Source organism: Rhododendron vialii, chromosome 12a (genome assembly GCF_030253575.1).
Source record: "Rhododendron vialii isolate Sample 1 chromosome 12a, ASM3025357v1".
Taxonomy (NCBI): Eukaryota; Viridiplantae; Streptophyta; class Magnoliopsida; order Ericales; family Ericaceae; genus Rhododendron; species Rhododendron vialii.
In genome coordinates, this window is record NC_080568.1 from 20,193,391 (window position 1) to 20,220,682 (window position 27,292).

The following is a 27,292-nucleotide window of genomic DNA, read 5'->3' on the forward strand; positions in this document are numbered from 1 at the left end:
AACTGGATTTTACGAAAATCATTTTATAAATCATTGTTGGATTTGAAAGGTATGCATGTGTCGATAAAAGGATTTCGAAACTTACGGACACGACGAGAACATTTCAGGACATCCCGAACGGGTAAAGTGCCCGGCAGAGGACATCGGGGTCCTTTAATTGGCCCGGTATGAGCTATATGCTCGTATTTGATACTTCAGGACATCCTGAATGGGTAAAGAGCCTGGCAGAGGACATTGGGGTCCTTTAATTGGCCCAGTGAGAGCTTCGGCTCATGACACATGTACGAGACACATTTGACATATGGTGTTTTCAAAGTTTGTTTTATAAGACACATGATTGGTTTTGAAAATGAAAGGTTGGAATCGGATTACTGCTGTTGCCCCTTTCCGTTGGTTTTGGTTGCCATCATTCATCCCATGACCGTTCCTGCATTTCATCTGCATACATCGTTAGATTAGAGCTTCCTACTGGGCTAGTGTAGCTCAAACCTTACATTATATTTCAGGTACTAACCTTGGGCAGTAGTTGCATGCTTGGAGTGCTTGAGCATGGACACTCTTTTGAAAGCTAACATTGAAGAAGTTACTTAGCCATCTTTGTAAATCACTTTTTGGAAGATGTATTTGTAACTCCATTTGATACTTTTGTTGAATTTGGGGCCATTGAGCCGATTATGTACCTTTTGTAAACATTTGGACATTGAAGTGTAATTTATGGAAATGGACTTGTTAAATCCTTTTGGGGTTATGGTACAGATAATTGTGAGGTTTTATTTATGAACATCTCTTATAATTATGTTGAAAATCGAGGGCGTGACACAAACTAACCCTTTTGATGGATAATATTCTTAAAGCATCTGCAAAAGAAGATATCAAACGTAACGTGAACAATGCAAGACATCATTTTGACAGCTTCAAGCTTTCCAATCATGTTATCTTTCAAAATGCTAATTCCACGTGAAATTGAAGGTACTTCCAAGCGTATTAATTTTTGCATCAAAATAGTGGCATGCCAATTTTAACAAATCCAAAATGTAAAAAAAAAAAAATTTAACCTAAGAATTGAAGAGAAATAACTTGACGTCAAATAAATTAAATTTGGCATAACAGTTAAAAAAGAGACTTTTATGTACAATTGGAAATGTCAAAATGCCACATAAGCCTTCAGAAAAAATTCACATCTCCAATTTAAACTCAAGAGTTAGACATGCTCTTAACATATACATAATTCATATAGAGAAATTTTGACATACACTTGGTTCATATGGAGCAGTTTTTGTCATTTTGCATATTTTTTGATGATTCCAATCAAATATTTTTTTCCACTAGGTGCATCACTATTTGAAATCCCCAACATGAATGGTTTATATCAATGACATATGCACGATAAATAGCAAAAGTGGTAGTAAAAATTAGAAATTTTCAAACGCCAATAAAAAAAATTAAATTTCTTAATTTTACTAAAAGATTAAGGCATAATTCTAGATACATATTAGAAGAAGCTTTAGGAAAACGAATATTTTTAAATATCAAAAATCTTGTGTTTACACAAATAATTTTTAAATTAATATAAATTTTGTTTACCATATTTCATTAAATACATTTCAAAGGTGAAAAAAAAAACGATAATTTCAGTTTCAATATATTTGATCTTAAGATTATCTTCTATTAAAAAACAAAGGGCTAAAAAAACCAGAACAAGACCTAAGTTCCAAAGGTTGATTTTTATCATACTTGCATTTCGCGCCTAAAAAAATAGTAACTAAACAGTTATGAATACAAGGTCAAATATATTTACAACTATGTACGACATCTTATAAAACCACCCCAAGGAAACCCACGAGCGACATCAGCGAAAAAAACTAGCAAAAGCAGCTTTGCACAGAGGGAGATCAAAAATTGCAGAAGAAGATTTCATCTTCAACACAACTTGAACACCTGCAACCCGAACTCTTTAGGTAATTTTCAAATCAATACTTCGCAAGATCTTAAATAGGTTAGTTGTTATTCCCAGATCTGAGTTTACGTTTCAGTCATCTGCGTTCATTCCACCAATATTACTGTGCTTATCCGCACGACAGCAAAACACAACCCTTTTCTTACATAGAAACCGATCACTCCATTATTGTAGAACAATACCCCTGGTTAGCACAGCAACTAATCGCTCCATCACTATCCATGCTTTTCAACATTCAATGGAAATAATTCTGTGATTACCCTTCTGTTCACTTTGTCCCTTGTTCATGTTAGTGCCTTCATTTAACCGATATGTTAAAAATTTATCGTATGACAGCATTTATTCATGGTGTACTTTTGAATGATTTTTTTCATCCTTTGCAAATTATCGTTTAATTAATTATGATGAACTCTTTCATTAATATTAAGATCAGAGTTCAAATGAAGGCCGCAACTTGGCCCCTTGTCTTACAAAAGGATGGTAAAGCTTCTGATTCACCTCCAAGTGATGAAAATTCACATGGTTTTATTGCTGCAACAAACGACCCAAATTCAAGCGAATCAGTTACAAGCAAACCAACAATTCTACTGGGCATATTCAAGGAACAAGTTATTGAGTTCATGCTACGCCTAAGAGCAATTGATCCAAAGATGCCTACAGAAATTCGAAATATTATTCTTAAACAACCTGTATTGGATTTAGTGCAAGAATGTCATTCTATTGTTGACAATGAATTTGAGAAACAATTCTCAGAGCTCGAGGCCAAGTACTATGCCGAATTGGCAGAAGATCACATCAATGAAGAACGTAACGATGTCATGAATGAATCCGACACTTTCAGTACCCTTTAGGATTCTGTAGCAATTCTATAATATAATTAATCGGATCTTGTAAGAACCATATTAGTATGTATTTGGTAATTTTACTTTCAGTTTAAGGGCTGAACATCCATGTAACATGCACGATACTTCAATTGTCAATCTTGAGCAACAACAGAATGCTATCATAATTGTTTAGCTCTCCCTATCTTTTTTGATTAACGCAAATTATTGTATATCAACTGCATATTGATCTTACGATTCTGCCTATATGTCTTGTTGATTTTTTGCATTTTTTTTAATGATTATTTACTTAGCCAATGATGATGGTTCTAACTGCACCTTTTCTTACAATTCTTCAACATGCAAAATAAATTTAAACTAAATGACACTTCGTTTTATAGTTTTTACATTAGCTCAAATGAAAACAGCATGGCTACCTTCAATTCTTCTTGCAGATAATTATCCCCAACAATTTCCGAATGTTTAGCACAACAATCTTATTCATGCATCTGTTTAATTTATCATCGAATTAGTAATGCAGCACCTTTCCTAAAACTCATTGTATGCCATATGATGCTCCCAACAATTACACATTTCCAAAATTTATAAATACATACATCAGAATGAATACCTAAAATCTACAATACCAATAACATCCATCTAGTTCCACAAAATCATACAGTTACACCGACGCGCGAGCGCATCGGCATCGCACTAGTAGTAATAAAAGGCTATGGGATGTAGTTCCATGAAAGAGGGATATGAAACATACTGTGGACAAAGAGGAGTCCAACTATCAGGAGGCCAAAAGCAAAGGGTCGCACTTGCCCGAGCCTTCTTAAAGAAGCCAGCTATTTTTCTTCTTGATGAGGCAACTAGTGCCCTTGATTCGGAGTCAGAGAATCTAGTCCAAAAAGCTCTCGATGAAATGATGGTTGGCAAAACTTGTGTGGTAGTTGCTCACCGAGTATCCATGATACAGAAGTCAGACACCATAGTTGCGATAAAGGATGGAAAGGTTGCAGAGCAAGGATCACACTCTGATCTACTTGCTGTTGGAAAAGGAGGCTATTATTACTCACTATTAAAGCTACACAACAATCACTCCATCGACCCATGATCTTGTAATTAGACGAAATCACAAACTAGCCTCAAAGGATATTAATTTCGGAAGTCTGTCATGTATTAAATTTGTATGGGACATTTTAGGATGAATCTTAAGCCTAACATCACTTTAGGCACATAAGCCTATCGGTTGAACTCCTGGGTAATGCACTTTAGGCATAAGCCTATCGGTTGAACTCCTGGGTAATGTGATTACTATTTAATAATTAGTTGTATAGAAGTAAAAACAAAAACAAAAACAAATTGTTAACCTTCTCCATTCAATCATAATGAGACATTCCAATAGCACGTCTTCTTCGTGTTTGAATTCTGAACACCTGAAATGAAAATAACAAGATGACTTCTCAGTGACATTTCACAAGCATCAGTGCTTGACTAATCCAACAAATGTAAAACAATAAAGAGAAGGCATAAGGGATAGATTTATAATATATAATCACACAATTAGAGGTTCAGACTTTAGATGAAACCTATGCCCAAGAGAACAAGACACTACAAAATAACTCCTAATTAGGAGAAAAATGAATGATATCTTTGTAGATGTACCTATCACCACAACTAGTTTTTGGGTACAGGCAAGAACATCAATGCAACATATTATTAAAAGGGGAACCTCAGTAACTTCTGATAAATTTTGGTTGCTACCTTGTTTTTAGATTAATTATCTAGTCAACCATAAGGATTAAACCCACAACAATTGGTAGGTACGCGTTCCTTGTTTGCTTCTGCAACACACTATAAGTTGAACCATGGCCCCAAATCAAGTATCTTCCTCTTTGAAGTTTCATAGTAAGTGGGATAAGTAGGTCACAGAACCACCATAACAATGTAATCAATTTCTCCCCAGGTACTTCACAACATGCCCTAGAATCCAATAGCACGATCCCAAGCGTAGCTTTCAGGAACCGGATTTAGTAGAGATGTAGTAAGAAAACAGCCATAGATTCTGAGAATCTGAGTGAGACAATGATAATTGGATGACCTGATAAAGATCTGACCCTAGTTGACATGACTAATAAGGAGTATAAATTGATTAACGTGTGATACGAGCCTACTTGAACATTTCACCAATATGCACATCCATATGCAAGGGAGACTATTATCACATACACTATGTCAATTACTACATTATTAACTTGTACAAAAGGAATAGAACAAGAATTGTTTGGTATGCATTCTGAAGCTACAGATCCGGCATCATCACAAACCTCGGTTTCTGGTAAAACTTGCGTGACAGAGTCTTTAGAAATTATCTTAATAATTGCAATGACTAAGGTTTTAAACCCAGGACCATTGGGTTCAAAGGCATACCGGCTGCACCTTACTAATACTTGAAGACGTTTCATGAAGATAAAATGTCCTTATATTCAAGCAAATTTAAACCCTCGGCCACTATTATCATAGTAAGTGTCTCCACAAGTTGCCTTATAATTGCAAAACGAATCCAATGTCATGAAGTATGAGGTAGCTTTCCCAACCAAATTTCCCTACGATATATTCATGTGATGATGCACGGATTAGGTGCAACTAATGCATACATTGAAAATTGCACAGGAGATAGCATTAAAGCCTACTGAAAGGTAAAAGCCTGTGATCAATTGTAAGTGAAATGTTAGCTTTCTGATATATTTTAGGGAAAAAAACCAAAATGGTCCCTGTAGTTAAGTGTTTGTGTCAACTTGGTCCCTGCAGTTTTAATTGGCTCGATTTACACTTTGTACTTTCCATTTTGTTCCAACTTGGTCCAATTACTAATTGTCGTTAGCCTTTTTAACGCCAAACGCAAATGGGCCCGTTTTCTAGGGTTAAAACAATAATTTTCTCACTCCCCTATGGGGGACTACTCAAACTTCAACATCCCTAGTTAGGAATCAGTACATGGGCCAAATGTAGGAAAATGAATGAAATGACAGGGCACTATTTTTTGTAACCACTTGGGCTGTTAAGTTAGGTTTAATGTAACCTAGTTGAGTGGTTTGTTATGTCTATGTATTAGGTTATGATTTGCTAGATTTGAAACTGAGTTTATGTAATATTCTGACTTTTGGACATGGTTTCATTATCATGTTGTGACTTTTGGACATGGTTCTATATGCATTTTCAGGTTGCGTTCTTTTGAACTTAACTTAAATCTGAAAATTTTGTCCTTATTTGAATTTTTTTCGCATTTGTTAGTTTTGCACCAAACTTTTATGGGTTATTGATTCGTCTCGAGAAGAATCGGAAAAATAAATTTTTTATTTTACTTTTTATCCAAGTATTTTGAGAAATAACCACTTTTTAGTGACAAAATGTCATTCTTTTTGCTAACAAGTGATTATTTCTCAAAATACTTGCGTAAAAGTAAAAATATTTATTTTTTCGATTCCTTTCGTTGAGATGAATCAATAATCCACAAAAGTTTGGTGCAAAACTAACAAATGCGAAAAAAATTCAAATAAAGACAAAATTTCAGATTCAAGTTAAGTTCAAAGTACTATGTAGAAAAATAAGACATCTTAGTATTTATACCAGTGGTTATGTTGCCTCATGGCTGATCATGAAAATGCTGAATTGGAGGGCAACTTTTTTTTTTGCAGAAAACTATAAAATAACCAAATTTTGCTCATTACCAAAATCCAAACTTAATACCAGTGGTTAAGTTTATAAACGGTACCAAAATCCAACTTCCATGATGGTGCTAGGCTATTATAAACGGTACCAAAAGTGGAGAGACCCTTAAAATTTGAAAATCTTTTGGGGCTTAAAGCAGCCGTCTCTTCGGTTTTAGCTTAGTGCCGGCTCCCCAAACAATTGACTAAGGTTCGATTTTTTGGTTCAATATGCAAGAAAGTGTAGTTTTTTGTGAAACTTAGTCCCGCCGTGGATGGCGTGTATGGCCTGCCTTTGACCAGACTGGGAAGGAGATTAGTTAAGGTGCGCATTAGCTGACCTGAACACCCTTGAGCGTCGAACCAAAAAAATAGTTGGACTTGGATCCTCTCCTGCACAGTCTTGTTAGAGCTATTTGTGAGTATTTCTCGAGCTTATTTTGATGATCGAAACTATTTATTTTTGTAAAATGTTAGCCTCATAGAAAATCATATTGATTGGATCTCGTTTCATATAATATTTGGAATACATCTTGATTCAGATAAAATGAAAAATGAGTTCCAATCCAATATTATAATAAAATTCTAATATAAATGTGTTTTTTAAATATTATGTTAAATTATAATTTTCGGCATGACCAATATTTTTGACTAATTCTAAAACATGATCAATTTTTATAATAATATGAGCCCAATAGACATACTATATCGTCCCTTTGAGGGATGCAAAAAATGTGATTGCAGATACAAATGGACCGTAGAGTTTTTATCATGGCTTAATTTCATTTGGTTGTCAGTTATGAAATGTATTTTTGAGATAAAAATGTTTTATAGGTTTGTAGATTTTTTCGTTGTTAGTTAATTTTTTTTTTTTTTACATTTTAACAAACTTTTTGACTTCTTAAATAGAAGTACGCTATATACATTCAAAAATCAAAAAATAAGTAAAAATTTTGATTAAAAAATTACTCAAAACAAAAAACCACGGGTAACGAATCACTCAATTTTTTTGGGAAGGATACTTCTGAAATGGGAACCAAACAAGTATGAAGCTGCACCCCCAACATACGGAGTGCCTTATCGCACTTACTACAGTAATCGATTATGTTCATATTGCAGATATTACTATAAAGAAGAATTGCGGTTAAAAATTAAGATAATTTGACACCAATTATTATGTAATCGGACTGAAAAACAAATCATTACTACCAGGTTTTGCACACCTTGGAACTCAAAAACATCAAGATTTAGTTTTGAGTTATTTTTTTGTTCAGGTAACGTATTGATTGGTATCCAACCAACATAAGTTCAAACAAGCTCAAGCATTTCAATGAGATCTACAATATGAAATGAACCGATTATTGAAGTAAGTTCAACAATGGGCTGAAAAAGGCGAAATCACACGAGGTGCAGTTTCAGCCAATTTAACGAGAAGCCTCATCCTTTTTACGAAGGAGGTGGCTTCTCGACCCCAACGGCTACTTGTGGATTGCACGTTTTGGGGCTCGTGCCGGGCCTTTTTCAATGATCTAAATCGTTCACTTTGTAGAGTTTGTCGTGAGCCTTACCCATGGCAAAAATTAATATTCATCGCATATCGATCCATATCTTTTAAGTGCACATTTCTCTTGAGAAAACAAGAAAAAACAAAGTTTTGATTTAATGTACATGAGTCTTTTTTTTGGTAAGTATCCATGTTTTGATGAACATGATTTTCATTATGATTAAATCTCTCGATGAACTCTATAACGTGAATGATTTAAATCTATTGTGCTATGTTTGCATTGCTGTTTGAAATTTTTTTTGAAAAATAGTAGAGATAATTAGTGGAGAGAGATAGAGAAAAAAATGTTGAAAGTATGAAAAATCTAAGAAGAATTTAAAGAAATTTTTTTGGAAAATTCTATTTAAATTGAAAAGAAAACAAGGCATTGACAAACCTTCCACAAGCCCTAAAACGGGGAGCCACCTCCTTGTAAAAACTGCATCCAAACAGTACTTTATTTTGCCCGATGACAGACCCACGTGAACGAATTGTCACTCTATAAATATCTTAACCATGAGCAAGAAGTCTGATTAAGGAAAGTAGGAAACCCTAGCGCCGCTGGGAAGCCAGAGGCATACGGTTTCAAACTCCTTCCCTTTCTTACCAAACCGATCTATCTTTTCTCTCTCTTTTTCTTTCTGTCATTTTGATGAACTCACTCTGCACAAACCAATCGCTTCCGTGAGGCGTTGCGTCCGCCGGCCGCTGCCGTTGGACGTGTCAACGAAAGCGTAAATTAAAACATCATAGCCGAGGAAGATTATGTTAAACTTGTAATCTTTACATCACAGCTACGATTTGCTTCAGTGTCGTAGTTTGTTTCTCAATCGGCTTGATAAATCACCCTCTCCTTATCTGTTTTCTTTTTTTTCACGATCCACACAAAACAAAGGATTGTTGCTTCTTACTGGTGAACTCCTTCTCTGTTATGAGGGATGTTCATGTTTCCGAAGCATAGACGTATTGTTTAGCCAGCATTAAACAGCTCGGTGCATAACACGAATGTGTTCTGTTGCATCGTGCTACCTGTCTCCTGGTAAATTTCTTTCTTCGCTTTTGCTTTTATGTAATATATATAAGCACATCACATTCAGATTTGATATACCTCTAGCAGACTAGCAGAAAGCTAATTTTATGACTTGATTTATACTCTGATGAATTGAAGTAGTTAGGGTTTTACTTTCAAGATTAGGTTTTATTTCGATGATCAAAAACCTGGATGAATCTCATAACAGCACAGCCCAAATAGAATATGCCTATCGGGGTCAGTCCAATGGTGGTGTTTGGGTGCTGAGATCATTTGATTCTCGGAGATGTGTTCCAGTAGAAAGGATATTTTCTGTTTTTTCCTCTTGGATTTTTGGATAAATGTGGATAAAGTCTTGTGCTTTGATCCTCGTTGGTTCAATGCTGTAATCTGGACGTGATATCCATAGAAATTGCATCATAAGAATGTTAGTTATTTTTACGTTAATTTTTTTTGTGGATTATTGATTCATTTGAGCTACAGAAATTGAAAAAAAATTGTGACTGGAACACAACAGTTTATCAAAAAAGCCCCAAAAGCCGGCTTGTTGTCCCTTTTCTTAGATTTTTTCAAAATAATTTGGATTTTGGTCATAAATTTTTTTTCTTGATTTCTTTTGTCGAGATGAACAAATATTTACAAAAGTTTGACACAAATTCAACCAGATTGAATTTCGATTAATATAGACAAACCAAAAAGACATTATTGGCTTTTAAAAAAAAAAACTTGCTCTGAATTTAGGAAAAGCATGTGAGCAGCAAGGAAAAATCTCTAGCATGACATGGCTCTGGATCTCCAACCTTGGCTTCAAACCAATTAAGTGGTATGCCAAAAAAATTTGGAAGCTTATGTTCCAATTTGGCATTTTAGAATTTGACATTTCTATCTCAACCAATATGCTTAATTATTTATTTAAGATAGTTATTAAGTTTTGGAAAGTAAAATAACCAAATAAAGAATGTCAAATTTGATTCGAGAGAGATGTCAATTGACATTTAAGCATTTGACATTTTGGTTGGATTTATGTCGCATGTTAATTTTTTTTTATGGAAAAATGACAGCTCAGGACGTGTTTTAATAATTAATACCTATTAAAGACAAGTTAAGAATATTTGTTAATATTGAAAATATTCTTGATGGGTATTAATTATCAAAACATGTCATTCGTCGTTATTTTCCTTTTTTTTATTTGGCATGTAATGTCAGACTTGACATCTTGGATTGGTTATGCTCTAAATATGCCTAATTTGTAGCCTAGAATTTGTTTGGAAAGTTTTTTCAAACGATAAAAAATATACTCCTTCGGTCGCATAATGGAAACAGAGTTCTAATATTGCTTACTGTTTTGTTTTGTTCAATCCCCAAGATTTTGATTGTTTTTCTCTTCCATACGAACTTACGCAGATGCAACTCAAGGTAGTTTGGAGGTAATTAACCGAATAACTGTACGTCCAAATAAAGCAAATGCCTATATGCTATTAGAATAGAAACAGAAATCAGATTCGGGTAATTTTGATTGTCCAAAGGACGGTAGGCAGAGTACATTGACAACGCAGAGCATGTATTGACCCGGGGGCTCTGCTGCCTGGTTGAGGTCGTTTTGAGGTGTGGGTAGGGGCTACTGACCCCAACCAGGCAGCAAAGACAATTGACAATGGAAATGGAAATACAACAGGTAATCAAGTGAAGATTTAAAGTGGACAATTGACAAATGGCACACCTGCTGTGTGAAGATCTTAATCAGTAGATTCAGTACAGCAGCGATACGTGATGAACTTCTCCATCGGGCAGAAACACTCGGCGCAAACCACCCTCTTAGGGATGGTCCCGGTGGCCTCAGGAAAGATCAGACGGCTGCAGTGATGAAGATCGTGAAGATTCGCATTGAGCGCTGCCACAAAACCCTCTTGTTCAGCTTGTTGCTTCCACTGTTCGAACTGAGTCAAGCTTTTTAGGAATGTGTTCCCCTTGGCTTTCGCCATCTCGGCTGACCCCTGGCTGATCACGGCCCACCCCTGATCGGTCCTGTTGAAACTCAGCATCGTTATGATCCCCTGCACTACGGTGTTGTTCTCCATGGACCAACCTGGCTACAGGGATGGAGCCACGGGGAGGCCAGTAGGAGTGGTCGCCCCTGCAAGAGGAAAAAAAACTCTAATATTACAAGCAAAATATACAAATTTGGTTATTTAAGAAAAATTGAGGCATGGCATAGTCATAAATTTGAAAGACTCAAATAGTTTCAAAGTTTTGATCTCCCTTAATTTGACTTTAATTAAATTTTATGTGAAATACCGTCACATGGTACTCCAAATTAATTTACAACCACACAAATCTGTGGGGTCTACTACTAAGCGTATGAATCTCACAGCAACATGTTGTAATGTAATCTTGAGTACTACGTGGTGGTACTCCCGAACTATTGAATAATTTCTCAAATTTTATAAGCATTTGAGTCAATTCAATGATTGACGATACTAAGAGCCCTTAGAAATTCTTTTTTGCATGAATAAGTAAAGCTACATAAATTTAGTGATTTGGTCCGCCAATGTCATAGCCATACTAATATACTATTGTCTGAAATAACAAATTTTCAAACATGCATTACCGTATTGGGTCTTGGAATACCACATGCTTTCAACCCTGACCCAGAAGAACCAGATGAGAGCGAGGTCTGGCAATATGTGACTGAGGTTTTCCGCAACGATGGTGGTGCTGTTCTCTCGGACTTTCTCCCTCTGGTTGCATTTCCCCAAGTACAGCATCTCCAATGGGATACGGGCAGCTTGTGCCACCGCTTTAGCTGTTGTTGTGAACTTCCGTATCCACTCTATGTTCTCCCCTCCATACAAGCAAATATACTTCCCCTCGCTAATCTGAAGTATAGCATCCAACATGTAAATGTGATCGATGAAGGGGGTTTGGGGTTTTGAAAACTCAAAGACTGGAATTGAGTGGTCATGGCTAAATATCTTTGGGCTATCTCTAAGAAGTCTGATGCCTTATGGATAAAATGGATTCATACTTATGTTATCAAGAGTCATTCTCTCTGGTCGATGAAGTGTCCTTCTAATGTGTCTTGGTCGATTCAGAAAATCTTGCATCTTAGACCTCTTATGCAAGAGTGGATCAAGTATGTGGTTGGCAATGGGACTAGTGTATTTTTGTGGACTGATAATTGGCATCCCCTAGGTCCTCTTCTTCACAAATATGGGGATCGAATTGGGTTCAATATGGGAGGGTCTCTTAATGCTAGAGTAGCTTCCATTGTTGGTGCTACTGGATGGAGATGGGCTAGAGTTAGAAATCCAGTTGTTCAAGACATTATTGCTCATACTCCTGTTGGTTTCCTTCCTAGCATGCAACAAGATGACTCTGTTAGGTGGACTTTGACTGCGACTGGTACTTTTAACTTGAGAGCATCTGGTCCTAAAGTTGATTGGCGTAAGGTGGTTTGGTTTAAGCACGATGTTCCACGTTGGGCTGTTATTCAATGGATGATTGTTTTGGGCAAATGTTCAACCAGAAACAGACTTTGTCAGTGGGGGATTACTTCAGATTCTAGCTGTTGTTTGTGTCCTCATGGGCTCGAAACACATGAGCATCTCTTATTTTATTGCATTTTTTCCCTCAGGAATTTGGTCTTATTTTCTGGGAAAAGAATGGTGTGCAAAGGGTTGTTCTTAGTCTATGGGAGGAGATTGAGTGGGCTACTGTGCACAGGAGTGGAACTAATTAATCTGTTGGATTCGGTGTATAAGCTGTCTTTGGCGGCCTGCATGGAGCATATTTGGCATTAGAGGAACACTCGAATTTTTCAAGGAATTAGCTCTCTTGCTAATCAAGTGGTGTCTAGAGTGGAGAATGATATTAGAAGTGTCATTAGCTCTTGGAGATCTATAAGAAGAACTGATGCTTACAGAATAATTTGTAGCTTACAGAATAATTTGTAGTACTTGGGCCATAGTAGAGTCTTTGGTCCAAGGGGTTAGGCTTTTGCATTTTTTGATGTTGCTCTTTGTTGTGCTCTCTGTTTGTTAGGGAGTCTGTTTAGTAGTTGTTGGTTCTTGTTTTTCAGGAGTATGCTCCTTAGATCCTATATTCCCGGATTTGTTCAATAAATCTTTGACTTTAAAAAAAAAAAAAAGAAACTGTGGAAATGAAAATTGGAGTCACAAGGGATTTTAATTAGCGGAATCAAATACTAGTGTACGGTAATGAGATGGAAAATTAAAATTTTGGTACTTTAGTGCCGTCTTGGAGCAAAGTTACATACCCAATTAAAGATCAACGATTCAATAGAATCAGCCAACAGCTCAATCCTCCAACTCTCTTCCTCCCACAAACCATTCTCTCTCGCCGTAGTAAACGGGAAAGCCAAGTACCCCCAAATCCACATCGTGTGGATAGCGTTAGTGTTCACAACTCTCCCTTGTGGGTCGAGTGCCACGAGCAAAGCTTCTTGTTGAAGTGCCATACTTCCTTGATGTACTTGATCACAGATGGATCGAGCAACGAAGGGTGGTACACAGAGTACCACACCATCTGTGCTTGTACAATATCGAACTGCTTTTGCCTCGCTTCTCTCCACAGGGTTGATCTGTCCACCACCGGGAGCCACAGGATCTCGTATTGGCTTTCTGGCCGTGATGGGTGTTGTCGGGACTCAGTGTATATGTGGTCGAGAATGAAGAGTTCTTGATCACGGGAGAGGTCCAGGTCTGAAATGAAAAGCAGCACATTCTTCCCCCTCATCACATCAATGCTATCCTGTTGTCATTCAAGTGCATCAGTTTCCGAGAAGGTAAAAATCCCATTTTTGAGAAAGCGAGCATTCGAAAGATATGATGCGGAATGAAAATCTGTCATTTCCAAACGGTTAAAGAAGAATGCGGTATATGAGCAAAACCCGGGTCTTTGAGTGACCATCCCAGAGAGGCAGCTGATCCTCCTTGGCATATATCAGAGCCTTTAGGATCTCCATGTTATCGATGTGGGGTGCATCGAAGAGTCTAACAAGCGTTAGATATGCTTTGACTTCTCTTCTCTTCTCTCATCTGCAAATACACCACGATTTTTGGTAATGCATCTCATATTCCCGCAAAGGTTTCTATAAAATTATTAGTGTTTACTATTGGGTACTGTTGTTGTATTATATGATTAATGTTTTCTGTAAAAATAGGACGTATAGGTTTGTTCAATAGTAATAGACTAGGCTAAAAGTCTATGCTGTAATAGTTTTGTCAGCTAATTGGTGTAGTAATGTTTGGCACCAATTATATATAGTACTATTCTCTGATGTCATGAATGATGCATATGGTTGTACTATTGTTGCCTCCTTACGCCTATAAAAGGAGAGCATCACCTCTGTAAAAATTAAGTTAATGAAAGCCAGTGTTTTTCTAATATATCATGTGTCTTATATTCACTCTCTTTGATCCTAACCTACTTTATGTTTGTACTCATTTCATGTCTGAAAACTTGGTATCAGAGCCATGTCTTCCATTCTAGCTTAAACTCCCTTCTGGGAACTTATTTTCCAAAAACTACTTCAAATCTTTTTAAAAAAAAAAAAAATTGAAGTGTATGTTCTGTGGTTGCCTTCTAAGGATCCTCCATATCAGAAACTTTATTAACTATTTTGGTTAAAGAATTTTGTATCAGTGGGTTAAAGTACATTGAGACTTTTGGCTATTGAGCGGTGTGTCTCGGTTTATCTACCCTGGTATACAGAATTTTATTAATCAAAATTGGTTGAAGATCTTAAGTTGAAAAAAAAAAAAAGACTTGTTGTACGAAAGAAAAGAAGAACCCAGATTTTTACTTTAAGAAATGAATCATCTTTTTTCTACCTATTCTTCTGCCACTTCATCTCTTGTTCCTTCACGATCTTCCACCAGTAGAAATTCCTCCACCTCTTTATCTAACCTTGAGTACTTGTATGAGTTTGAATACCTTCTTGATGATAGTAAGGTTCCTCTTACTGATCTCCCTTTTCTAAATCCCTATAATACTTTTGTCAGACTACAAACTTCTGTAAAAAAAACCGTCACCCAATTTTTCTCCACAAAACGACCAACCTTTGTAAAAGAATATGTTCAAGCCTCTAAATTTGACCAATACTTCATAGCAGCTACAGAAGTTGAACAACTTTTACCTTTGGAAATCCCGGTTGATTTGCCTCGCCTTTGGCAACAATAAGGATTTACCCATCTTCACTTTGGAGCAATCAGATTGGCTGTCACTTTCCATGGCAGGAAAGGTTTACCTATGACTTCCAGACTTGCTCTGGTAGACACCAAGTTTATCCAGTACCAGCATGCCTGTATTGCTACAGTCCAAACCACTTTAAATGCTGAAACTGTGATCTTTACCTTCTACCCCAATTTCAACATGCCATTAGCAGATCCTCATCTGCTATCCGCTTTGAAGGTCCAAGTTCAAATTGGTGGTGCCTCCCAAATTTTCACCACATATGCAGCAACCCTTCACTACCAAATGGCTTATCGCCTTCAAAACCATGCCTTTGACATGTCCTTACCGTCCTCCACAAATGAAGCCCTTTTCCTAACTGTCAACGCACCTCATCAAGCTTCCTGTGTCCATGTTCCACGATAGATTTATCGTCCTGAGCTTCTCAAGCTTCTCCCAGAGTCTTAGATTACAGCTTATGAGAAAAATCAAAACAAGCCCATACCTGTCCAATTCTCAAATCCAACTTTCATTTCAAAACCTGATGGTACAGTGGAGATTTCTTTCCCAAAAGAAACATCTGCCTCATCCTGCACCCATCCTGTCATTTTTCCCTCGAGAATTGACATGTTTGTAGATGGTTCTCGACCTAGCCCTCCAATTAAATATTTTCAACCCAGTGGTCTTCCAGTCTTCTATTTCAAAAATCTAGAAACAAGTCATTGTTACTTTGATGCCTGTGACTGTGATGAGTGTCTAGAAGAAAGTCTTCTAGAAGATGAAGAAGACTTTGAAGAATTATGTCCCATATGTCCTCCGTCACCTCCCACTCCTTGTAAATCTCCACTTCGTCCTCAACCTCCATCTGATGATGGCTCTTCGAGTCAACCAAGTGGGTGTTTTATGTTCACCTCATCTCCTTCCTGGACTGAAGCAGATTTCCCTCCTCTGGAATTTCATAATTCCCAAGAAAGGACGACCCATCGTCATAAAATCCCAGACCTTACTACCATTCTCCCTGATGGTAGCACAAAAGTAGTGTCAGCAGCAGAAACATCAATAAACTGGCAGTCAGCAATTCTCTAGCTCAAAATAAAATTCTCCAAAGAATTGCTAACTCTCAGCAAAATTTGAAAAATGTTGTTCATAAGAAATTATCATCTTTGGAACTTCTTATCAGAGATTTGCAGCAGAAAATTCAAAATGTTCACCACGAACTTCTCCAGATGGCATACGCCAACCAAGCATTTTCAGCGGCTTTTTACCAAAAGGATGCTGAAATAAAGCTATGGGCATCGTGCCTTTGGAATTTTCGGATTCCAAAATGCAAGGGCCGAAATCAAGGGAGCACGAGCGGGGAAGCAAGCGCTCGCAAAATACAGAGTCGCCACTCAGGTTTTGAAGGTCCGACACCCAAGGAACCGTATTTCGAAGCACTTGTCGCGCTGTTTTGATTTTGAAAAAGTTAAGGAACCAGTCCGTCATAACCATATCTGGGTTCGGGAGCCAGGTTACGAGAGGGGAAGGATTTTATGGCACCCCTCTCGCCCAATCCGGAGATCGGTCTCTACTTAGGCATTTGCGAAAATATTTGTTTGCGATTCTGTTTGATTAATCAATTCTTTAGCCATTTAGGGCGGGAGAACAGTTTAAGGGATTAAAGCTGTAATATGTTTGCAGGATGTGAATGATAGCATGGATGAGCAGTTAGTATAGGATGAGAACAGACTGCTGTGGGAGTTTTGGAGTGACGTACGTAGGAAGAAACCAGTATGCATTGAACAAGTCACTACATGCTGTTTATTCCTGCGCGCAAACTTCCAAGACACGCGCGCGCCGGTGAGCTCAAACCCACAGCTCTTATTCTCAAACCATCTGGACTCTGGAAGGACCAGTGCACACTCAGGACAAACCACGCAATTCATATAGCAGCATAATATACAGTCCTAAGTAATGTTAAAGGCTAAAAAGCCCTGCAAATGAATAAAGCACCCCATAAACAGTGTGGGGATAGAATAACAGCCTCAATCCAAGTTACCCGTGCAGAGCCACTCACTGGTCAGAGGCAGACTATAGCGCAACGGAGTCAGTCTGGCGCGCGAAGGTGCGCCCTGGCGCTCTGTCGCACGACGGAGTGAGTCTGACGCGCGATGGTGCGCCCTGACACACTGTCGCGCGATGGTGCGGACCAGTGTTTGGTTTACATATTTCTGGTTTCTGGGACAGGTCCAGAATGATCCCAGGGGTACTCCAAAACAGAAGACATGCAAATTGAACTACGGCTAGCAATTTCTAACAAAGGAAAGCAGTAAACTAGTTTTTAACATGCTTAACAGTGATCTATATACGAAATAAAGCATGAAACAGTAGGACACCAATCCCCACGCGGTCCATCGCATGCAGCACCGGAGTATCGCGCGAGAGAGTGGGACCATCGCGCGATGGTTCCTACCATGACAGTTTTTAAAACCTTGCCAGCTTTAGGACCAGAACTGGTATTGATTACCAGCCTTGGCCCAGCCAGCCCCCCTCAGGGATCAGAACAGAAAGCAGAACAAAGGTAAGCTATACCTTTGGTTGAGGTTGAAAGAGTGTTTGAACTTTGAGGTTTGATTGTTGGAAGCTTTTTGAGTGGTAGAAGCAAGGAACAAGATAGCTCGTTGCTTGGTATTTGGGTTTGTATGGAGGATGGTGTGTGTAATTCTCCTTTGGACCTCAAAACTTGGAACCCTTTGAAAGAATAACCATAGGGGGTATATATAGGGGGAGATGGTGGATCTGGTTGGTGCCAGGAAAGGAGTTCAATTAGTCCACGAGGCTGGCTGAGAGTTGCATTGGTGGCCAACTGTCCTCCTTCAGAAAGATTGGTGGTAGGTTGGACCGTCGCGCGACGGAGTCAGTCTGTCGCGCGATGGTGCGCCCTGGCACTCTGTCGCGCGATGGAGTGAGTCAGGCGCGCGATGGTGCGCCCTGGCGCTCTGTCGCGTGATGGAGTGAGTCGGGCTTGCGATGGTGCGCCCCGGCGCGGGATGGTTGCGCCCTGGCGCGCATCAGTAGGGTTTTTGGCTTTTTGAAGTGGTTTAGGCCAGGTTAGGTTCAAGGGTTTTTCAAACACTCAAAGCTCAAACACTCGACATTCCCGGGGTGTTCTTGATCCGTTTCATCATCGGGCAATCAAATACCATAAGTAAACTAATCTGGAAGCCCAGATTAGGGTGTCTACAAAAGCATCTAAAAAATCAGCTTCATTCACTTCAAGCTCAGCAGTATTCTCAGCAAAAAAGTCCATTTGACATGTTCACATCTTCCTCTCAACAAAGTTTGTTTGGATATCCTCAAATGTCTCAACTCTTACCTATAAACCCTACCTCAGAATTTGGTGATTCAAGCTCCATTTTTGGAAGCTCATCAGCTTTTCTTCCTCCACCAAAGAGACCATCTCCACCAAAACTTCCTTTTCCAAAGCCCCAGATAAAACCTATCCGACATCCAACAATTCCGTCTCCACCATCAACCTCTACCTCTACTCCAACTACCTCTACTCCTTCTAAACCATCTGATCCAAACTCAAAATCACTCCAGTTAATGGTTCAACCAACTTCTAACCCTTCCAAAAATTCAATCTCCACTCTCTTACATACTTTAGCCACTATACCAGAAACCCCCTCACCAGAACCAACCATTGAGTTTGATTTGGATTCTGAATCTACTCACTCAACTCCAATTTCTCATGTTTTCATGATGAATCCAGATCCTCCTGAAGAACATGTTGAAGATCCTATTATTGAAGAAGGTCCTGAGTTTGATACGCCTCCAGAAATTCCAACCTTTGATTCATTCTCACATTCCAATATCCATACCAAGGTTTCTCCTTGGATAACATTTCTCCATCCAAATGGCTGGTTAAGCTTTATGAGATTCATGCTTGGTGCACTGATGCTATGCTTTCTCCAAACGCTACACTGAGTATTGTCATTACTAAGTGTACAGCAAAATTTCTTGGCCGTCTTTGTCAATGGTACTTATTTCTTGGTAAATACCGACAGCTACAGCTTAAGCAGCTACCAACTCTTGATCAATTCATCTCAGTCCTGCATACTGAGTTTCTTGGAGACCATAATAACACAAAAGAATTCGTTCGAGAGGAATATCTCAGCATGAAGTGTTGTTCTTTCAAACGGAAAGATCTCGAGATTCATTATGACCGTATGTCTCAGAGATTTTATCTTTTCAACGGCATGGATGATGTAAACCTCAAGCAAACTTGTCTCAATTCACTTCCTGAACCTTTGGGAAATGAGACAACAAGGCTACTTCAAACAAAAGGATTGACGCTGAATGCAACATCTCTCGGCGGTATGTACCAGCATTCTTTGATTGCCTTAGAAAAAATGTGCAATCACCAGAAATTTCTCAGAACTCTTGAAGAACAGGGAAAACTTCTTGGCAAAACATGTGACCAGCCTGACCTATCTATAAAGTGCAAAGACAAGAAATGCACTTGCCGTCCTTCAGATCGGAAGTCCAAACACTTTCAAAAATGGAAGTTCTAATCTCTTGACAAGTTTTCAAAGTTTCCAAAATTTGGAAAATTTCCACGCCGGAAAAAATGGAAATTTTTCAAGAAGAAAAAGTTCAGAGGACAGCGAAAGTTTGATCGCTGCTACATATGTGGAAAGAAAGGGCATTATGCAAAACAGTGTCCAAATAAAAGCAGCAAGAGACAAGATGGTGAGCTCTCTGGCTCTCATTGATGATGATCTTGACAATGCTGATATCGAATCCTTATTCTCTATTGATGATGAAGCAACAGATGAAGCAGTCCTGGCATTCACCTTTGATGATTTAGATGATTCATCAGAATCAGATAACTCTTCTGATGATCCTGACTCATTCCCCTATGAAGTCCAAACAATTGGGTTCTCCAACATCATGCTGGCTCAACCTTTAGCCAAGGTCAAAATCTTGCTTGGAAAATCTGAGAAACCCATACCAGTCATCGCTTTCTTTGATACTGGTGCAACAGCCTCCATTCTCAACCCAGCAATCCTCCCCAGGTCCTATTGGCAATCGTGTTTCAGACCCTTTACAGCAGCCAATGGAGAAACTTTTGTTATCACCCTGATCACCAAGCCTATTATCATTCAACTTTTCCCAGGATACACCATAAAACACCAAGTCTATGGTTCTGATCTCCTAGGAAAAGATTTATTGTTAGGCTTTGATATTCTCCAAAATCTCAGCAAAATCTCCTAGCTCAAAAAAGGCTTGAAGTACAAAAACTACCTGTTACCTTGGACCACTCAACCAAATCTATTTTCCATTGAAACTTTTTCCTCCATCAAAGAAGTCATAATCCAAACTTCCTGTGCTGAATCCCATTCCCAGTTCCTCACCAAATGCTCCAACCCACTCTGGAAAAACCCAGATTTCTTCATTTCTCTTCCTTTTAAGAAAAATGAAGATGTCAATCCCACAAAAGCTACCCATCATGGAATGAACCCAGAACACTACCAGCTTGCTCTTCAAGAGCTCCAACAACTTCAGTCAGAAGGTTTAATTGAGCCCACAATCTCTCAGTGGGCATGTGAAGCATTTTATGTGAACAAAAGGACCGAGCAGATAAGAGGAAAGCTTCGCCTGGTTATCAATTATCAGCCTCTTAATCATTTTCTGCAGGATAACAAATTCCCTCTTCCTCGAAGAAGTGCTCTTTTTGCAAACTTGCCTAAAGCTCAAATTTTCTCAAAGTTTGACTTGAAAGCAGGTTTCTGGCAGTTGGGCATCTATCTAGATGATCGTCCCAAAACTGATTTTTGCATTCCAGATCACCACTTCCAATGGTCAGTCATGCCTTTTGGATTAAAAACACCCCATCTTTGTTTCAAAAGGCCATAATTTAGGTATTTGCTCCTATATTATCCTCAGCCCTCGTCTACATTGATGATATCCTACTCTTTTCCCCAGATATAGAATCTCATGCTGTTCTACTACAAATTTTTCATTCTTTGGTCAAAACCTATGGTATCATGCTCACAGAGAAAAAGATGCTTCTTGCCCAACCAGAAATTGATTTTTTAGGGATGCATATCTCTAAAGATCAATATACCCTCCAACCTCATATAGCCTCCCAACTTGACCATTTTCCAGATGAAAATCTCATAGTCAAGTAAGTTCAACAGTTCCTTGGAATTGTTAACTATATGGCTAATTTCATTCCCAACCTTGCCCAATACCGAACTCATCTCTCAGCTCTACTAAAGAAAATCCCTCCTCCTTGGTCAGCCCTTTATACCAAAGCTGTAAAAGACCTTAAAGCCATAGCCAAAACTCTTCCTCCATTAACCATACGTTCAGATGGGAAAAGAGTTCTACAGACAGATGCCTCTGATCTTTATTGGGGAGCAATTTTTTTGGAAGAAATTCCAGAACAAAGACACAGAATTTGTGGATACAAGAGTGGTGCATTCTATCAGCAGAGCTTCATTACCACTCTACCTATAAAGAAATTCTGGCAATCAAAAAGAGCATTGAGAAGTTTGAATTTCATCTAATCGGTCAGCATTTTCTAATAGAGACTGATATGATGAGATTTCCTAACATGCTCAAGTTCAAACAGAAGCACCTTCCAAAGGCACAGTTACTTAGATGGGCAAATTAGTTTTCCAATTGGAGTTTTGATGCTGTTCACATAAAAGGAAAAACAAATGTCCTCCCTGATTTTCTGTCAAGGCTCAAAAAAGAAATCAACCAGTTTTCAAAAACAAAATCACATTCCTTTGTTCCTGATTGTTTTCCCATGATTTTCTGTTTCCATCTAGTCAATTTTCTTGTCCACCTTCAGTGTCATATTTTAGAGTTAACCCTTCTTTCTAGGTGTGTTCAAATGTGTCAAAACCTTCAACATCTCTGTATTTTCAAGTATGATCTTGATGAAGGTCCCATAAAAGGTCTACATTTCCATCCTGTCTAACTCTTTCTCACCCAGTTTGAAGTATCTTACCACAATGTCTTTTATTTTAAAAAAGAAGCCTATCTCCTCTTATGGTATTTAGTCGATGTGTATACTATAAGTGTCTGTTTTAATAAATCAGCAATCTTGGTTTATCTGGCACATGCGGCGTTCAATCAGGTCCATCCTCCAGAAGATTTCTTTTTGAAATTTCTCTTGCTCTTCGGAAGCATATCTTTCTGGCAGCAGAAGATCAGATAAATCCCTAACAGTGCAGGCGGAGATCTCCAATTTGCTTTTTGGACAAGTCGAAACAACAGGAGTCTTCCTAATCCAGATGGTTCTATCACTTGGCGAAAGGAGTATCACAATATATTCCTCTCTGCATATCAGGAGTCTCAGGACATCCAGACTCACAATGGAAATTATCTGGTCATGACTCAAACACTGTGTTCTCTCAATGGATTGACACCTGCTGAAGTTCCCTCATCTCTCCTCCATTATGAATCTGCAAACTGGAAATTCAATGATACTTATCCGGAAGAATGGCGCCAAAATATCCGCTATCTTTTGGAACAGTATTACTTGACCGACAGATCTGAAGACTATTCTGGAAGCAGTGGTTCAGATAATCCAGAGTGAAAACCATGTGCTCATGCCACCTATTTCTCTTTCCTTTTCCGGACGGTGGTGAAATTATTAGTGTTTACTATTGGGTATTGTTGTTGTATTATATGATTAATGTTTTCTGTAAAAATAGTACGTATAGGTTTGTTCAATAGTAATAGACTAGGCTAAAAGTCTATGCTGTAATAGTTTTGTCAGATAATTGGTGTAGTAATATTTAGCACCAATTATATATAGTACTATTCTCTGATGTCATGAATGATGCATATGGTTGTACTATTATTGCCTCCTTACGCCTATAAAAGGAGAGCATCACCTCTGTAAAAATCAAGTTAATGAAAGCCAGTATTTTTCTAATATATCATGTGTCTTATATTCACTCTCTTTGATCCTAACCTATTTTGTGTTTGTACCCACTTCGTGTCTAAAAACTTTCCTTATTGATTTTGATGATAACAAAACATATTTTATTGAAATTGAAATATAATTAATACCGTGATATGTGGTATTTATTTGAATTCATGTTTGTTTTGTAGGATTTGGTTGAAGTACACATGGGAAGATTCTACACCAAAATGGAAAGCAATATTAATCAAGGAGGAAGATAGAAGATTAGTTGAAGCTTTATTATCTATAACGGCTAATTGAAGGCTTGATTGAAGATTATGTGAAGAAGATTGATTGCTTATGGAAGATGAAAATGTTTAGAAAGGCAAGATTGGAGCACAATCGTTTCAACGGCTAATTTATTCTCCAAGAATAAATAGAGAAAGGAAGAAGGAAAGAGTGGTGAACTTTGAAGAAAAATATTTCAACTGATAGCTTGTTCCAAAAAATACAAGTACTCAACTTCATCCTTACATCTTGAATAATTTCATAGATTGAGTGTTGTTCTTGAGCCATAATTATAAAAGGGATTGTACATCTTTGTTCATACTCTTGAGAGAGATTATCTTTTTGTGAGTGGTTTTGGAGAGAAAATCACTTGAATGTTAGGTATTACTAGCACCGGAGTCAAAACTAGTTAGGTTAGGTGTGACTAGCACGGGAGTCAAATTTATTTGGAGTGATTGGGGATAAATTAAATTGCTTGTTATAAAGGTTGTCTAGCACCCGCAAAGCTAGAAGAATTGTAACTATTGGAGATAGTGCAGCGAATCTCGAGTTGGACAGTTGGGGAGTGGACTAGGCCGTGAAGTTGTGGACCGAACCACTATAAATCCTTGCATTCAATTCTCTCTTTCTTGCTCTCTTTATTTTCAGTTTTTGCATATCAATATTTTTTTTTGCTCGGCAGTTTTTGCATATCAATATTGCATGAGTAGAATGGTATGTCATTGAAATTAGAATTGTGGTTGAATAGCTTGCATAATTAATTAATTAGTTCCATATATTAAAGTCCTAAGAAATATGTTAATTAGTTCTCTGCATCTACTGCAATTCTATTTGATGTCGGCGGTGCAATCCGGTGGCGGAGGTGGCTTTGTTTGATGCGGTGGGCAACGATCTAGGGTTAGGTTTTTTGGGTTTTCTTTTTGGCTAGGCTTCCATTGTTGTATTTGGATTTTTTTGGCCTTTTGGGTGTTTTTGTGCTGTTATTAGTTTATCTAGGCATTTTAGGTCCTTGGGTGTATTTCCAACTTTTCATTGGAATTGTTCCCTCCTCCCTTAATAAAATGTTATTTTTGCAGTTCAAAAAAAAAAAGAAAAAGTAAAGTTTGTCTAGACCCGCTAAGCTAGAAGAATTGTAACTATTGGAGATAGTGCAGCGATTCCCGAGTTGGACAGTTGGGGAGTGGACTAGGCCGTGAAGTTGCAAACCAAACCACTATAAATCATTGCATTCAATTTCTCTCTTCCCTACTCTCTTTATTTTCAATTTTTGCATTTCAATATTGCATGAGTAGAATGATATATCATTGAAATTAGAATTGTGGTTGAATAACTTGCATAATTAATTGATTTGTTCCATATATTAAAGTCCTAAGAAATATGTTAATTAGTTCTCTGCATCTGCTGGGATTCTGTTTTTGAGCTTGCTCAGTCTGTTGTGTTGATCTGTTTAAAGCTTGCTAAATCTGTTGTGATTATTATTTCTTTATTCTATTTTTACAATTAGTTTTAAATTCCACATTATATTTGAGAAACCCAATTCTCCTATCGAGGAAGCACACGAACATGTTCTTTTGAAATTAAAATTGAGATACTCTCACATGTTTTGTGGTCTAAATTTGTTCCCTGCTGCATGATTCATGCAATATTTTTGAAGTGGGTTGGATTTGTAATAATTACTAATGTACTGCTAACAGAGAGCCAATTGCTTATGGAGGTGGCTGTGCATGTTGCTGACCTTGCGGGCCAAGCTAGAAAGCTCCCAAGCCTTTGTAATCGATGCTTTGGACCTAACAATAGTGGCAAAATTCAACAACCTTGTTTGCCCCTTTCAATATTCGACACCGAAACAAATCAGACGGAAAAAATTTCAGACAACTGTGTTTGTAGCAACTAATTCATTTTGAATGGAGCGCACACTCCACGAGAGTTCATCCCGTGTGACAACACTGCATTTCGAACATTTGTCTAGAAAATTTTATGAGCTCTGACCAAGAAAAAGGTTAAGGAGAACATACCCAATGAGGTTCATGATCTGCGGTGCACAAGCCACAATGCTCCTAATAGTCCAATAAACTGCCGTGGGAATATGTGCAGTTGCGGTATCTATTGCCGGAAGGGTTATGTACTGAGATTGGAGCTCCTTGAACTCGACAATGCACTTGGTGGTCATGTCGAGCATGGCCTTGATGAGGGTGGTCAGGGCTTCAACCTAGGTTTGAGAGAATCGCCATTTTCCAGAACGTCTGGAAGTTGCTTAAGGAGCGCCACGGACTTGGCGAAAGGGTTGGTTGGGTAGAGTTGAGCGACTAGCAAGAATTTGCCGTAGTTGACAGCGAATGCTGCTAAGGCTATCACCTCCTTGGCATCCCACATGTAGCTTGAAAGCGTGTTGAGTAGGGCCACCGTGGTGGCCTGAGCATCTGAGCCCCCTGAACTCTTGCAGGATATCTGTTACAAGAACAACATGATCATGGATTAATTTGGGGATATACACATCGAACGCCAAACTAATATTGTTCTATCTCTTTTGGCATTAATTGGGAATTAAACCTACCTCGCGGGCAATTCTATCAATTGGGTATGGCAAAAGTTCAAGCATGTCACTAAACCCACTGTGGAGGGCCTTTTCATCCAATGCCTCTAGTTGTGCCTGTGTTGCCCGCACAACAAATTCAGTTAGTTAGGCACTCGTATTAATCACGAAGCCACAACCAAAAATGAAATTACTCATTGGTCCAAACTGGACTCTCCGCAGCCAAACTGTTGTGAATCTCAAATACTGATAGTCTAGAATACCCCACAACTAATATGCTGTCGCAGAGAGTCGGTACCAATCTAATAATTACGATACAAGCAAATGCTTGGAACATATAAAAGTGTATCAAACATTGCGAACGCAGGAGGTTAATGTGTGTGCATGTATATATACATGAGCAATGCTAGGGATGATAGTAGTGGCACGGTGCATGACGTCCTCGACGACGTGGAGCAGAGACCTGATATCGAATTCGCGGCCGTTAGGAGTGTGCGTGGCCATGATTTGCTTCATCATGACGTTGTCGTCGGACATCGTTAACAAGCTGATCTCCCGGCCCCTTCTGATGATGGGCATTGCGATGGTGCCGGCAAGAAGGACTTGGGTTGAAAGACTAAAGAAGGGAGCTCTATTGATGGATTGTGGTGGTTTGGAGTTGGTTACCGTCTTTTAAGTCTTTTATACTCGTTAAACAAGAGGGTGAAAACGAGAGTCACACATGAGTGAATCAAGTACCTTGCTTCCAATGTTGGGTAAACACTATAGACCTTTACGGGATCAGAATATATATATATATATATATATTTGGAACATTTGATTGGGCTTTGAGTTGGTGGGTCCAATCCTAAATTTGTTTCGGTGGATTAATGATCCATGTACAAGGAATGTTAATTAAGTCGGTTTCAGTGGAACATTTCGCCGCTAGTGGAACCACTGTTGCAACTGTTTATCTAGGCTTTGCAATATTCGTACATCCGACATGATGTATATATCCTTTGGTTTTGTCGTGTTGTCGGTGTACATTAGGCATTTTTCTTTTATTGTTCGTAATAGCTGCACACATTGGGTATTAACTTTGTTGTATTAATGAACTAGCAGCAAACCAAATCACAACACAGCAGCAAAAACTAAGCAAATCTCGCATTGCATGACTTCATTAACCAAAACTAAAAGTTGGTGTGTGGTCCTCCAACTGATGAATTGATTTCCATGATTTTGAGTTACTACCACAGCATTTTTGCAGCAATGGCAGGGTTCTGAAATTTGGACCAAATAACATTTCGAGAATTGAATTGCGTGCTCC

General features: G+C 38.3%; 1 protein-coding gene, 1 non-coding gene and 1 pseudogene across 3 annotated transcripts; 2 read left to right on the forward strand and 1 right to left on the reverse strand.

Moving 5' to 3' along the window:
• The first annotated feature begins 1,830 nt into the window (after positions 1-1,830).
• LOC131310007 (uncharacterized) lies at positions 1,831-2,952 on the forward strand. 2 transcript variants are annotated; one of them, XM_058336768.1, is made up of 2 exons: positions 1,831-1,958; positions 2,386-2,952. In XM_058336768.1, the coding sequence occupies exon 2, from the start codon at positions 2,398-2,400 to the stop codon at positions 2,806-2,808; it is 411 nt and encodes a 136-aa protein (XP_058192751.1). In that variant the 5' UTR covers positions 1,831-1,958; positions 2,386-2,397; the 3' UTR covers positions 2,809-2,952. The 2 variants fall into 2 exon arrangements, with proteins under 2 accessions (XP_058192751.1, XP_058192752.1); XM_058336769.1 differs by having other exon boundaries at positions 1,860-1,958; positions 2,391-2,952.
• A 5,984-nt stretch (positions 2,953-8,936) lies between these two features.
• On the forward strand, positions 8,937-9,084 carry LOC131312206 (small nucleolar RNA snoR137). Its single transcript, XR_009195777.1, has one exon. It is a non-coding gene; the product is annotated as a small nucleolar RNA snoR137 (small nucleolar RNA).
• Positions 9,085-11,064: 1,980 nt separating this feature from the next.
• On the reverse strand, positions 11,065-26,591 carry LOC131309544 (protein SIEVE ELEMENT OCCLUSION B-like; annotated as a pseudogene).
• Between the last annotated feature and the right edge of the window lie 701 nt (positions 26,592-27,292).